Source organism: Fragaria vesca, linkage group LG4 (genome assembly GCF_000184155.1).
Source record: "Fragaria vesca subsp. vesca linkage group LG4, FraVesHawaii_1.0, whole genome shotgun sequence".
Classification (NCBI taxonomy): Eukaryota; Viridiplantae; Streptophyta; class Magnoliopsida; order Rosales; family Rosaceae; genus Fragaria; species Fragaria vesca.
In genome coordinates, this window is record NC_020494.1 from 4,738,833 (window position 1) to 4,754,105 (window position 15,273).

General features: G+C 41.3%; 3 protein-coding genes across 3 annotated transcripts in view; 2 read left to right on the forward strand and 1 right to left on the reverse strand.

The window, feature by feature from the left end:
- LOC101306806 (putative G3BP-like protein-like) overlaps nt 1-1,086 on the forward strand; it is a 4,498-nt gene extending 3,412 nt beyond the window's left edge. The window contains exons 9-10 of the mRNA XM_004296484.1: nt 1-80; nt 567-1,086. Of these exons, the coding sequence (XP_004296532.1) occupies nt 1-80; nt 567-778 (292 nt within the window). The 3' untranslated portion in view covers nt 779-1,086. The remainder of the gene's footprint in view (nt 81-566) is intronic.
- Nucleotides 1,087-1,269: 183 nt separating this feature from the next.
- LOC101307105 lies at nt 1,270-4,814 on the reverse strand. The gene is made up of 7 exons (XM_004296485.1): nt 4,741-4,814; nt 3,669-4,223; nt 3,000-3,172; nt 2,775-2,859; nt 2,509-2,685; nt 1,748-1,920; nt 1,270-1,478 (listed from the first exon to the last, which is right to left on the reverse strand). The coding sequence occupies exons 2-7, from the start codon at nt 4,113-4,115 to the stop codon at nt 1,424-1,426; spliced, it is 1,110 nt and encodes a 369-aa protein (XP_004296533.1). The 5' UTR covers nt 4,116-4,223; nt 4,741-4,814; the 3' UTR covers nt 1,270-1,423.
- Nucleotides 4,815-6,539: 1,725 nt separating this feature from the next.
- LOC101311957 lies at nt 6,540-8,099 on the forward strand. Its single transcript, XM_004297884.1, has one exon. The coding sequence runs from the start codon at nt 6,540-6,542 to the stop codon at nt 8,097-8,099; it is 1,560 nt and encodes a 519-aa protein (XP_004297932.1).
- The last annotated feature ends 7,174 nt before the right edge of the window (nt 8,100-15,273 follow it).

A 15,273-nucleotide genomic window follows, 5' to 3' on the forward strand; every position in this document is an offset into this window, starting at 1 on the left:
CGGTAGTGTTCAGATTGCTGGGCGACAAGTATACATTGAAGAGCGGAGACCAAACAGCCACATTCCATCTCGAATGGGAAGTAAGTTTCCTAATATTCTATGCCATCATACCACTGTTACTGTCTGGATGACAGGGAATGTAATGTTTACAATTCCTGGATTACTTATGTGTCATAACCATAGCACTGATAGCAGCCTGTTGTGGTTCACTGTGATTGGTTCAAACATCAAGCCACCATTTACATTTGGTTTGGGGGTTGGTTCTAATTCCAATCAGCGCCATTGTTTGTATTTCTGTTGGCCATAGCATTTGATTTTGGGGTGTTACATGTAGATTGTTATGATTTGGAAGCTTTGGTGATGATTTCTTGTGAAACCCTTTGTCAGTGTTACTAGTTAGTGTAGTGGATTGTAATTTTGTTACCAGACGTGGAAAAAGATACCTGATCTTTATTTGTTATAATATGTTATGGTCTTACTGGCTCTTGCTGTCTGTTCTCTCTGCTATCCAAGATTTCATATAGTTTTAGTTCTTGTTGTAATTGTTGTGATTGAATTATGAACAGGAGGAAGGGGTAGAGGAAGGGGCAGCTACCAATCAGACGCACCAAGAGGTCGGTTTGTCTCTCGGGGGTTTGGGAGGGCTGGCTACGATGGAGGTGACCAGGACTACAACAGACCAAGAGGAAATGGATTCTATCGTCCAGGTGGCCGACAAGACAGGGCAAACCCAAGCTACCAGTCATCAAGAAACGGGCAATATTCATCGGAGTACTAATTAAGATTACTAATTAAGATTATTTTACGAAGAGAAGGAAATTTTGGGAGCAGATAACCTTTATTAATTTAAAAAACTATATGATGGTATTTCCCTAGAGTTGCTTAGCTTAGATGTGTTGGGCATGTGAATCATATTTTTCTGAAGAAGGGGTTGTTTAACACCCTACGACATAATTTAATTGGTGATCTTTTTGGGAATTTTGTGTTCCTTCTGCATTCTTGTGGTGACCTTGCTGGTTGAAGTCTGTTGATGTGAATACATCCATTCATTTAGATGCTTGATGCCCCATTTTTGGAGCTTCAGTTGTAAACAATTAAAAGAGACAATTTGTAAACAATCGAACAAAAAAACATGGTGGCTTCTTAAAAGAACAATTAACACACTAAAAGCTCTTCACTTAACTACTATGGGCACCAAATTCATCCGTTGTAAACTTCTAATACAGGTGTAAGTATCAAAAAAAAAAAAACTTCTAATACAGGTGTATCTACAGCTGCTGACTGAAGCACGACTTAACCTGATTCAGTGTTTTTGTAGTCCTTCACTCTGGCAGGATTTCAGGTATCTGCAGCTCTCATGGCTACCCCCTCGTACAAGATGAAGTTGAATATATGCCCTTCTGTAACTCTATCCTCGTAAAAGTCAGTCATCTTCTTCGTTTTCCCAGAGAAAATGAGCATACGCCCCAAGAACATAGCTGAACACAAGAGAACAGAATTGATGAGGTCATTTAGTCACCGAAACTACTAGGAAATCACATGTTTACTACTAGTAAATTGGTGTTCTATTGGATTCTTTGGTGATTATAGATGGTCTATCATCTCTATCGTCATTATTTACATTTGAAAAACTCGCCAGGTACATCATTGTCAACATGCCCATTATATCTGAAGGAGAATATCCCTGTGAGAGAACATTGGAAATCGTTCATGAACATGCACAGTGAGCTATGTAAAAAATGTGTACCTATCTTCCGGAGTAGCTTCAACTGCTCGCTCAAAGTAGGACGATGCTTTCTTACTGTCATGATGAAGTTCCCAAACCAGTTGAGCATATTGTGCCAAGATCTCACCATCACCAGGATCAGATACTGTGGCACGAAGATAGTATTCCTCTGCACCTTGAAGGTCTCCCTTGGTCTGTTGGCAATCAGTATAAAGTTTACAATAGTAATAAACGAAAACCAGTGAGGCGAATCCAATGCCCAATCACAGGATGAAATATGAATAAATCAAGAACAATGATGAAAGCAAGATTCAATGTCCAATCCATCTCTCTCCCTCTCTCTGCCTAATTTCCATTACTTCAGTAAGCAAGGTTGTTAAGTCAACATACGCCTAGCTAGTAGGTCCCCACTTCCATGAAACTAAAATTTTATCAATCAAGTATAAGCCACCTACGTCCCTCACTCTGGTTAACAAGTCTGCTGTCAACAATAAGAAATGTTCCTTACACTTGCAAGTTGTTTAGAATTATCACAGAAGTGTCGGTGAGTTTTTGCATGCTTCTGTTTCAATAAGCAAATGGCATTCATCCACCATAGTATCATGGACAACACTCCTACATACTAAGTGTATGGAAATGTATAATGAGCTACCGTGAACATTATTGCTGTTCATCCACCACAGAACATACTATGTTCTACAATAGAGGTAGCTTTATAAAGAGGTTCACTAAAGAAACCCAGATGCGAATAAGAAATGGAGAATAGAATGCATGTATCTCACCTGGCACAAGAACTCAGCGTAGTTTCTTAGAAGCATAGCATTCTTGGGATTCTCTTGAATCCTGGTCTTGTAGTTCTTCTCGTCATCAATCTCATTCCCTGTTGAAAAGTGCCCCCTTATAATTTCTTCATTGGTGTCTTTGTTTTCAAGTTTATCCATATTTTGACCGTTGTTGACCTGCATGTATTCAAAAAGGTATTAGATTGAACTATTGAAGACAACAATGTAGGAATTCTCAAATGTCATTATAAAGAACAAAAAACCACCTGAATCTGATCTTGATCTCCTTCATTTTCTTCCAGGTCATTGTCTATTTCCCAGAGGAAACTAGCATATGCTGCAAGAACATGACTGGAAACCCGAATGACATGATTAACTTTTCTGGTTTATATTACATGAGATATAAGCCAATTCATAAATTATCAAGATGTGTCGGTGTTAGTTTAGGTTTCCATTTTGTTAGAGATGCAATGAAAGAAGGAATTACTCACCTATCTTCAGGACTAGCTCTAGCTGCACGTTCAAAGTAACTCAAGGCTCTATCTTGGTCATGATGGAGCTGCCAAACCAATTTAGCATACTGCACTAAAGCCTCACCGTCTTCGGGATTTGCTTGTGTAGTGCGGAAATAGTATTCTTCAGCTCCGTGTAAATCTCCCTTAGACTACCATTGGAAGAATTACATTTTGCAGGAATCAGCAACCAAAATTCGTCAAAAAACTAGTGTAGTATGAATATAAAAACTTCCAGCCAATCATAATAACTCATGTTCACAGTAAATTTGTGTTCTTCTGGTAGTGATAGAAGTAAAGTATTTGCTCAACCTAAATAACTTAAACCCTAATTAAGGGAAATGATGTAAAGAGAAGAAGTAGCAACACTCTTAGCTACAGCTTCCCTGGATTGCCACAACCACTGGTAGTGATGCATACAGTTTGATCTACTGACTTACCAAGACTGAGAGGCCATGGATTGTTTATTGATCTGCGGATCGAAACAGATCACATCTGTATACGACAATCCTATTCTTAAGAATTAAAAACTGGATGTCTGTATCACTTTTATATTTTTATTATTCTACCTATGCTTAATACTAACCATAGCTCCTTTGATTCAATGTGATAATCACAAAATCAAGCACAAACTGAAGGTAAGTATACCTGTAAAACTTGAGCATAATTTCCAAGGAACAAAGGGTGGCAGGGATATTCATCAAGCATCTTCTTATAATACTCTTCAGGATCGCTGTTCTCATCAATTTCTGGCATAGGAAAATCATCAACACCATGGAAATCAAAACCTCCAGTCTCAAACCCAAGCCCTGTTGCAAGATACATAGGAGGACTGGGAGGTTGTACTTGATCCTCTTCCTCCTCACCTTCCTCAATGAATCCCATACCATTGTCTCGAAATCTGAAGTCACCAATTGCAGTCCCTCCTATCATACCTTCTGTTGTAATAGTTCTCTCCAATACTTGCTGATTTGAATCTCGAAACTCATCAACACCCGAGTTAAATATCGAAAAAGATGGGGCTGTCTGCAGTGTTGGATCATTTTGGTCATGTGAAGACTGTGTTTGTGTTACTGAACTCTTGAGCTCTTCCATCTCACGAGAACTAAAGACTAGTCAAAGGCCAGATGCCTGGAATTTTCGATTCTGAGAAGGATCAGAATAGGGTTCCTATTGGGATTGCAAAGCTCAGTGCCTCTGACCCTGTGAATGAAATTAACTATGTGAAATCTTTCAAACTAAATAGAACCAAAACCTCCCATTAAACCTCAAACTTGTTACAAGCTGGATCTGGGTTGGGCATTTTGATCATAGTTGCTATGGTGATAAATAAGAATCAAAATCTACAACTTGTAATGCCACCAGCTCAGCCAGAGCTGTAGTGGCCTGATTTTGGAAAGAACATGATTTGGGATCTGGGATTTTCCCAATTGTTTTATACATTGCATTCATTTTTTAATCATCCAAATCAAGCAAGAAGAACATGTGACCCCATTTCTCTGGGGAAGAACAACACGTGATCCCTATTCCATAAATAAGAAAGCTTGTGAGCAAATTACACTTCTTTTTCTGATAAAAGAATTAGTGGGCCACAAGCTTTGGATCTAATCATTACTGGGTTTTATGCATTAGCAAGAACAGAGAATACAGTCACAGTGTTTCAATAGTATGCTAATTCTGGAAAGAAAATGAACATGAAACTAAGAAAGGGAATACATACCTGACTCATCCCCTTTGCTACCTTCTTTCCTTTACATGCAAGGAAAGAAGGCTATGGTGAATATGTTGTATTTGAAGGCAACTTCAATGAATGAGAGGGATAGAGAAGAGTGAAAGAGGTTGAATTGGGTTAAGCATCCTTTGCAGAGTGGGGGGTGGTGGGCTATTTTGTTTAGTAGTTGAATATGTGATTGAAGGATCTGACATGTGAGAGAAGGAGATATGTAAGCTTAGCCGTTGAGTTGAGTAGTATAATATAATCAAACTTGGAAACTTCTTCATTGGTGGCTCGGAGAGACAGCAGCATGTGACACGTGTACGGTCACAGAAAGAAAGGTGTACCGTCACAGAAAGAAAGGTGTCATGAATCCAAAAAGAGCTGAGCAACAGGCCAAAAACTTTCTTGATGATGACTCATGTACATTTTGTTTCTGAGCAGATAGATCATACAAGAGTATAGTCGACACATACAATACATAGAAAAATTTCATCAATGTGATGGTAGACTAGTTCTAATGGTAGATTAGTCTCTACTACTACTACTACATGAGAGACTAGCATATCTTCTTTGCTATGAGTAGCAGTGGCGGTTTTCGTGTAGATTTTTCACTCTACTTACAATTTTATTTTGTACGAGTGAATTCTAATCGACTTGACCTCATCTATCGTGTTTTCTAGAGGGCATCTTGATTATTTGTCTGACTCAACTATGATCGACGAGTCATTCATGTAATTTATATTGAGAATTATCATAATATTGTCTTAATTAGCTTTAAAATGTGAAGAGAATTGTGTCGTCTTACAATATTTTGGATCTCAACCATTTGTTACTCCCACATCAATGTCAAGATTTTGCATTTCTTTATTTTTGGTCAATAAAGATTTTGCATTTCGATCAACTTATTTCTTTTATTTTTGTAAGGTTTTGATATGCAATTGCAAGTTCAGTAATTCAAGCATTGTCATCAGTTCCCTTTTGTATGTAACAAATTTATTTATAGCGAATTTGTTTCTTACTCGTTTAAGGTCTATAATTGTATACCACTTCTCATGCATGTTTGATTGCTTGAACAAATTATATGGCTAGCTTCAATGTTGGTTGCCAGTGTCAGTTGTAGTTCTTCTAACTTGCAAATTCAAGTTACAGTACTGTACGTTGGATTGTGTTTCCATGCATGTAGTAGTGTAAGTTTTTAGAAACGAAATGCTTTTTACCTGGTTATGACCAAATTAAATCACTGTTAGCTTCACCTATACCCTATTTTAAGGCAATGAGTTTACACTTGTAATGAAACCAAGCCCTTCTCCACCTCCTCCACCTTCCAAAATTAACAATACTAACTGTGGGGGTGGTCAAAACTCAAAACCCAGATTACCCCATTTTAGTCTCTCGTTCTCAAATAACCAACGAGAAGCTGTTTTAACGAATAAATGACACCCTTGCAGTGCTCACTTTTCTCTCTCCTCCCGCCATTTTTGCTTCAACCTCCCCTCTCTTTACCTTCATGCCTTCCCACCCCTCTCGTCGTCCTCTTCTCGGACGGTCGACGGAGACGGCGAGTGGAACCACCACCAACAACCTCTTCCTTTGATTTGAAACATCAATACTAACCAACCCTAAACCACCAGCTTAATTAGTTTCTCTCTTTCTCAGATTATATACACAATATATATAAGCCTTCATCCATCCCCTAGGTCATTATTCCCATCACAGAAACACCTGAACGTACAGATTAACATCGTCGATCTCAATTCATTGAGGCCCGAAGAGGCCACCACATTGTGAAAAAGAACGAAACAATGTCGATCCTGGCCCCATTCCAGCTCCTGGAACTCAATGTGATATCGGCGCAGGACCTTGCACCGGTATCACGTTCCATGCGGACGTACGCCATTGCATGGGTGCACCCGGATCGCAAGTTGTCGACCCGGGTGGACACGCACGGCCACAACAACCCTACATGGAACGACAAGTTCGTGTTCCGGGTCGACGAGGACTTCTTGCATGAAGACACCTCTGCCGTGATGATCGAGATCTACGCGCTCCACTGGTTCAAAGACGTCCACGTCGGCACCATCCGTGTCCTCGTCGGCAATCTCATCCAAACTCCGGCGAAGCCCCACCACCACCACCCCCAGCTAGGCATGCGCTTCGTCGCATTACAGGTCCGGCGGCCCTCCGGGCGGCCACAGGGGATATTGAACATCGGGGTTGCCCTTCTTCATAGCTCCATGAGAAGCATGCCTTTGTATTCTCAGCTCAACTCATCCGCCGTGGGATATAAACAACTGATGGGAGAGGACGACCCGCCGAGGAGTCAAACCCAACAGTCAACGTTTTCGAAGCCGGAGCTGAGGCGGAGCAAGAGTGATTGCAGTTCCATGTTGGGGTCGGACCTCCGGTCCAAGGAGTTTAACAAGAAGGACAAAAAGGGAAGTTCAAAATCAAGCTCGGTGGTCAGCGGGTCGGAGGTCAGCGGTAGGAAGTATAAGAAGGGCCGATCCAAGGCCAGCTCGTTAATCAACGGCTCAGAACTCATCAAGGGCAGGGGTAGAAAAGGAAAAGCAAGCTCCGTGGTCAGCGCGTCTGACGTCAGCTGGAAGGGCAAAAAGGGTAAAGCGAGCTCCATTCTCAGCGTCTCCGACTTGGCCCCGAAAATTGGGGGGAAAGAGAAAAAGGGGAAGGCGAGCTCTTTGCTCAGCGGGTCGGATCCGAAACCGAACACCGGATCCGAACCCGACGAGTCGGTTAGAAAGCACAAGAACAACGGGAAATACAAAGTGCACGACATCGTGGCGGCGTGGCCGTTATCGAAGCCGTCGCCGAAGTACGTGGAGAGTTACGGAACTACCCCTGCGCGGAGGTCGTCGGTTCCGGGAAAGTCGCCGTTTAAGATGGGGACGTACGAGACGCCGCGGAAGTCGAATCTGATGGCGGTGCCGTATTTGACGGAGTCGGAGCTGGGGCCGTCGCCGTCGGAGGTGGCGGCGGCGATAGCGAGGGAGAGGGTGGACCAGGACAACGAGAGCTCGGTGGTGGTGGGGGCGTGGAACGAGGACGAGAGCGTGGAGGGGCTGCAGTCGAAGCTGGAGCGGTGGCGGACGGAGCTGCCGCCGGTGTACGACCGCGGCGACTATTCAAGTTTGCCGAGCAGCAGCGAGGGGCGACACACGCGGCGGCACACAGACGGCGGGAACGGGCTGTTCTCGTGCTTCAGTAACATCTGCGGCGTGGAGTGCTCCATCGTGTGCGGCGGCTCCGGCGAGGCGAGTAAGGAGAGGAAGAAGGCGGGTAGCAGCAGCAAGAGTAGCGGGCGGGTCAGGAAAAGCCCATCAGCGGATGATATGAGCTATGTTTGAAGTTTGGGCTGGGCCGGGTCGGTTCGGGTCGGATCTGCCTTCTCCTCGTTTTCCTAACCTGGTTGGGTTAATGCTAATGTGCGCGGAAGCGTGTGTATTGTTTGAGGTAGAGGCTGGTTGTGGTTCAAAGGGCGTGGGCGGATATGATAAGGATCTTCCTTCCATTTTTTCTTTCTAGTTTTGTATTTGCTTAATTTCTGACTAATTGTTTCAGAGGCCTAAAAAAACATTATGGAAAATAGAAGAAAGGATCCGCCAGAATTCGAACTTGGAATTTGTTATTATTGATGTGATAAATCAAAGTATATTTATTATGAAACTATATGATCAGATGACAGTAGTAGTGTTTCTTTGAGCTCATATACTTATAGTAAAGAGTGAAAATTGATTTACATAAGGTGTAGAACAATCGAGGGGGTCGAGAGTGAAGTCCTCGAATGTGAGTTCAAATCAAGACCTCTTCAGTATTTCATGCCCATATTTTCCCTTGTGAAGCAAGTAACCAGCAGATATGCTAAATTCAAAGCATTGTTACTACATGAAAGTCTCTCGTCTTCTTCACGCCCTGATAGCTTGGTTGAATATGGTATTTCACACCTTTGATTATTCTTACTTTAGTGACGCAAAACAACTAGCAAGATTTGTGTAAATATCTACCAACGAGTGTGATATTCTGATTCATAGAAAGTGAACTGGTGTGTATAACCACTTTCAATTGTGGGTGTCAAGTCTCACATATACAGGACCATCATCAACAGAAGAGAACCACTAGAAAAACCCAGGTTTCCTGAACTTCTTGAGCACCAAACACAGAATACATGAATTTATATGCTTTTTCATAACTAGATTGTCCCCCAATTAGTGAAGAGAATCTTTACAGAATGATGTATGTAGCCTTACTCGGATTAAACTACGCATAAAGATAAAACCGCATTCCATATATAAAGATTTCTTTCTCCAAAATGAAGATCAGTTCTGTTATATTAAGTTATTAACCCTATGCTATTCGAGCACTGAGAATCCAGACCATGCTCGAACAGGAATAAAGAAAACTCAATAGGTTCGAATATTGTCTTCTCCAGAAAAATCAATATATTAAACAGAGGTTGGTAAAAGGCCTAAACTGTGGATTAATGTGATCATTATAAAATGTTTAGGGTTGTTTTCCAAATAATTTATATGCTACTTGGAGAAAAAAGCTATCTAAACGTGAGACATCTTTTCTGAAGGAGGATTTTGACTGCCAAAACATATCTTCCTCAATCCTATCACTTTAATCTTAAATACATCACAGACAGAAACTACTGTGTGCATTAGTTTTATAATCACTGGCTAATTGTAGTTACTGGATTAGATTATTGATCCAGAGTTTTCAACAGCCAACAGGATAAGAGAACCGACTTAAAAACTCTATCAGGCCACGTACACGAACGTTGCGAAGCTTGAAAAGTGGCGGAGGGAGAAAATTTTTGCTACGGGACACACAAAGAAACCAAACTGGAAATAACATACTGATTAACTAACGAGCACAAAATTTCTAGTTTTTTTTTTTTTTTTTTGTAAAGAAAATTTCAGTTTTTGTTAGGAAAGTAATCTTGAGTATTGATTATATTAGGAATGTATATTCTGTAGTTATCTATTTCCTATTGTATTCTTGGTTCTAGTTTAGTAGGAGATTAGTTACCTTATAGGTAATGCCTTTACCTTGTATATGTATACTGCCTTGTATCAATGATAATTCATACCAGCAAATTCTTTTCTTCTGTTCAGTTTTTCATGGTATCAGAGCAGGACTAGATCTTGACTCTATAGCTGCTGCATCTTGTCTCTCGTGCAGTGATCCTTTTGATCATTCCGTTGTACTCTATATCTCGTACAACAATTCTCTCGTTTCCATGGCGAATCAAAATTTCAAATATTATTTCATTGATCATCCTGATCATCCGTCCTTGATGATAGTGTTCAACCAATGTAATCGATCAAATCAGTCTATTCGGCAAAATGGTTTCTCTGTTCGCATTCCTCTTCCCAAACAACAATATCAACCTGCTTTGGCCATTTTGAATCACAAGGGATCTGTTGATACGCAAGTCAATGCTGCAGTTACCAAACCAAAATTTTCTAATATCACTTCTCGCCGTTGGATCATCGATAGCGGCGCAACAGATCACATCTCTTCTTCTCAAAGTTTACTACTACACGGGGATAAAAATTGTTCATTGCCTCCGGTGTTGTTGCCTAGTGGAGAAAAGGCCAATATTGTTGCCAAGGGTTCTTTGTCTCTAAATTCGGAGTACTATTTGCATAATGTGTTGTGTGTCCCTACATTCAAAGTTAATCTCATGTCTGTGAGTAGATTAACAAGAGGCATGAATTGTTCAGTGACATTTTTCCCATATTGGTGTGTTTTGCAGGATCTGGCTACAGGGAGGATGATTGGTTTGGGAAAGCAGCGTGATGGATTATGTTACCTGGCGGCATTAGCGACGAAGAAAACCCTAACCAATTCCCATTCATCCTCAAACCATCAATTAGTCTGCAACCTCTCAACCTCATCCGACCCATCCACTGATCTCTGGCATAGCCGTTTAGGTCATGTTTCTCATGCTCCTTTAAAATTCATTGCTAAGAACTTCTTAAATCTTTCAGTTCAACCCATTGATGCTTGTCCTATTTGTCCTTTGGCTAAGCAACGTCGCTTGCCTTTTTGGTGTGAGTTCAATTTCATCTGAAAAACCATTTGATTTAATTCATTGTGATATCTGGGGTCGTTATAAACACCCCTCTCTTTCTGGTGCCCATTACTTCCTCACCATCGTTGATGATTACACCAGATTCACTTGGATTTTTTTTTATGAAACACAAAAATGAAGCATAACCTATTCTCAAGCGCTTTTTCAGCTATGTTTCCACTCAATTCACATCTCGTATAAAAGTTTTCCGCGGTGATAATGGTGGCGAGTTCCTTTCACTTTGATCTTTTTTCAATGACAATGGTGTAATCTTTCAACATTCTTGCGTTTACACGCCCCAACAAAATGGGGTTGTGGAACGAAAACATCGCCACATTTTACAAGTCGCCCGAGCTTTAAGATTTCATGCCCAACTCCCTATCCAATTTTGGGGAGAATGTGCACTTCATGCCGTTCACATCATCAATCAATTACCTACCCCTCTTCTTTCCTTCAAAACCTCATTCGAGCGTCTTTACTCAAAACCTCCTCCTTATCATCATCTTCGTGTGTTTGGTTGTCTTGCTTATGCTACTAATGTTCACCCTCTGCATAAATTTGATTCTCGTGCTGTGGCTGGCATTTTTGTTGGTTATCCTGTCGGCCAAAAGGCATACAAATTATACAATCCTTCCACCAAAAAGATTTTTACAAGTAGAGATGTCATTTTTCATGAAACTATTTTTCTCTATGCTTCTGACAAATCTACTTTAGTTTCTCCTCACTTGGGCCACTCTTCAGGCCCAATTCTGAATCCAGCCTATGACCCAACTGACTTTTCTTATCCTCTCTCATCCACAACGATGGCATCTATTCCCAATACGTCTTCTCCGTCTCTCCCATCTGCCGCACCACCCTCCTCTTCATCTGCCCCACCACCTTCCTCCCCTCCACCACCCACCAACCTTCGGACCTACTCTCGCCGCCCAAAATCTCCACCGCCATTAGAACAACCCAACCCTCATCATCTCGCCTCAGACCCGCCATCCTCAAGTGAACCAAGTGAACCTTCTAGTTCAGTCGCACTTCCGGTTGTACTCCAACCTCCGGTCGACTCATCTCCGGCCGAAACTCCATCTCCGGTTGAGCCTCATCTCAGTCCATCCCAACTTGATTCCAATCTCGTTGATTCTATTCCAGTCACCGAGTCCAATCCGTTGTTGTCCAATCTCAACGAACCCACTGATGTTATGGCGCTCCGGCTGCTCCACCACCACTCGAGGCTTCACTTTGTCGGTCCAACAGCACTACTGCTCGGCCTCTCAAATTTCGGGATTATGTCTGCTCCCACATCACGTTGTCTTCCCCCAATCCAACGTCTTCTTTGCTGCCTGGTCCGGATAAAGGTACTCGATATCCCTTGAGCAATTATGTCTCTTATCATCGCTATAAGCCTGCCCACCAATCTTTCATTGCTCAGATTAGCTGAGAGGTTGAACCCCGTTCCTATTCTGAGGCTGCTGCACATCCTGAATGGCGGGCAGCAATGCGTTCTGAACTCCAAGCTCTTGAAGATAATGGGACTTGGACTCTTACTCCTCTCCCAATTGGTAAGACTCCGATTGACTGTCGTTGGGTCTATAAGATTAAACATCGGGCAGACGGTTCAATCAAGCGTTACAAAGCTCGATTAGTTGCAAAGGGGTTCACTCAAATTGAAGGGGTAGATTATCAAGACACTTTTTCTCCCACAGCCAAAATTATTACTGTCCGATGTGTTTTGGCTTTGGCAGCAGCTCGTGGCTGGTCTATTCATCAATTGGACGTCAACAACGCCTTCTTGCATGGAGATCTCAAAGAGGACATCTATATGTCTCCTCCTTCGGGGCTTCAAAGACAGGGGGAGGAAAATCTTGTTTGCAAACTCCATAAGTCGTTGTATGGCCTGAAGCAGGCATCTCGTCAGTGGTTCTCAAAGTTCTCTGAAGCTATTCTATCAGCAGGTTATGCACAGTCCAGAGCCGATTATTCCCTATTTACAAAGAGAAATGGCAAGTCCTTTACTGCTCTATTAATTTATGTTGATGATATTATGATTACCGGAAATGATCCAGTGAGTATTGCTGCACTCAAAAAATTTCTTCATGCTCACTTTCGTATTAAGGATTTAGGGGACTTGAAATATTTCCTTGGTATTGAAGTTTCGACTTCCAACAATGGGATTTTTATCTGTCAACGTAAATATGCGTTGGAAATTGTCAAGGATGCAGGATTGCCCCTGATGACAGCCCTATGGAGAGAGGTTTAAAATTATCTGAGAAAGTGAGTTGCTCAAAAATCTAGCCCGTTACAGAAGACTAGTTGGCAAGCTAACATATCTTACAGTTTCCAGACCGGACTTTACATATTCAGTTCACATACTGAGTTGATTTATGCATCAACATCGGAAGTTACATATGGAAGCAGCTATGCGTGTTGTGCGATATATCAAAAATGCGCCTGGTCAAGGATTGTTCTTTTCTTCTAAAAGTGATTTTAGGTTGCGTGCATTTTGTGATTCGGATTGGGCAGGGTGTCCGGTTACTAGAAGATCTACCACAGGTTATTGTATTTTTCTTGGCCCTTCTCTGATCTCATGGAAATCAAAGCGGCAGAAAACAGTCTCTCTCTCTTCAAAGTTTTGTTGATGAAATGTCGTTAGAAAGTCAAGGAATTATGGGGTTGCATGGCTAGTTCTAATATTCTTGTGGGGGCACATTTGCATCACAAGGCCAGATGTCAAAATTCCACTGGGGGCATGGGCCTCCACTCATCCTCAATTGGCTCCGCCAATAGCTTGAATGATCGATTTCAATGGCGTCAATCCAACATTCCAACCTTCCCCTCTAACTCCAACATTTCAACTCATAACATTTGGAAGACTGAAATTAACCTAGTAAAGGTTAAAGGTTATTTGCATAACTTGGATTTCATTGATGGTATTTTAAATCTGTTGTTTGTAACTTGGTATTTAGGGTGTTTGTTGTGAAAGTTCAAGAAAAAGTTTACTCCTATAAGCAGTGTAACGAAATGGCACTATGTAAGTAATTAAAGTCATATATTAAGCATTTTAGCTTCGATCACCATGCCACTAAGTGTTGGTCGGATGTTTAGTTGGACTACAACATAGTTAGGAAGCGGAATTATTAGACATTAGGATGTGTAAGCAACATGTTACATATCTACTGATCTTTCCAATATTTCACTGTTGTCTAAAAGCAAATAGAGTCGTCATTATTAGAGTGTTGCTCTTTGCTAGTTGGTGCTTGGTTGAGTACATGTTTATTGTAAGAATTTCTGATGTTTTTTCAAGTCTTTGTAATCAGGGATTTAGGCTTCATCTTCCCCTTTGTATTCGACATTTTCATTAATCAAGGCTTGAGGGCAGCAGCACTAGCCCTTAATTCAAAAAAAAAAAAAAACTCGGATCACTATCACTACCAGGACAAACACTTTAGCCGATGAAAAAGTTTCGTCGACCTGTTAGCTTAATTCGTCGGCTAAGATTTCGTCGGGAAAAGATCGTCGGCGATGACTTTAGCTGACAAAAAAAAAAGACATCGTCAGCTATAGTCCCACAGTTTAGCCGATGAAAAACATGTCGTCGGTTTTTTTCCCAAACTTTAGCCGACGAAACAATTAAGATATTCGTCAGCTAAACCTTAATAAAAAAAATTAAAAAATACTATAGCCGACGAATAAACTGAAGATATTCGTCGGCTATAGTATTTAAATATCGTCGGCTAAAGTTGCTGGTTTTTGAAAAAAAAACTAGCAGAAACTTTCGCCACCTCCAATCACCACCAAAATTTGACAGAATCTTCCTCTCAACATTTCAAACAGCTTTCTAGAAGAAGTCGATGCCCAATTCTAAGCCTAAACATGTCAATTGAATCAAAATATAAAATCCTCAATTTTAAACCCTAAAAACTTCAAATCTTTGATTCTCCTCACACACACCGAATCGAGTTACCAAATTCTAGGGGAATGTAGTACTAATCAAACTCAACTTATCCATATATAGAACTCACCAAATGGTGACCTGAGGAAGGAGAAATTCGATCAACACCGAATCCGAACCGGCGGAGTTTTGGAGCTCGATTTATCCCTCACGGCAGCGCCACTCGATGCACCACCTGTCCAGCAATGAAGTAGAGCCGACGGCGAAGCTTTTGGGACAAGTGTGGCGATCTCCAGTGGCTTGACGGCGGAGCTAGGCCGAGAAGAAAATCCGGCATTTTTCTGATTTTCTGACTTCTTACCATCCACCTCCGGTAAAACTCCTATATAAATAACTTTACCCGACGAAATTCTTTATTTTCGTCGGCTAAACTCTTTTGAAAATTTTGGTTGAAAATTTTTCGACTTTAGCCGACGAGTTTTTATATATTTTCGTCGGCTAAAATCCTTTGAAAATTTTCCTCAAAATTTGGTTTACCGCCAAAAAAATTTTGACCTTAGCC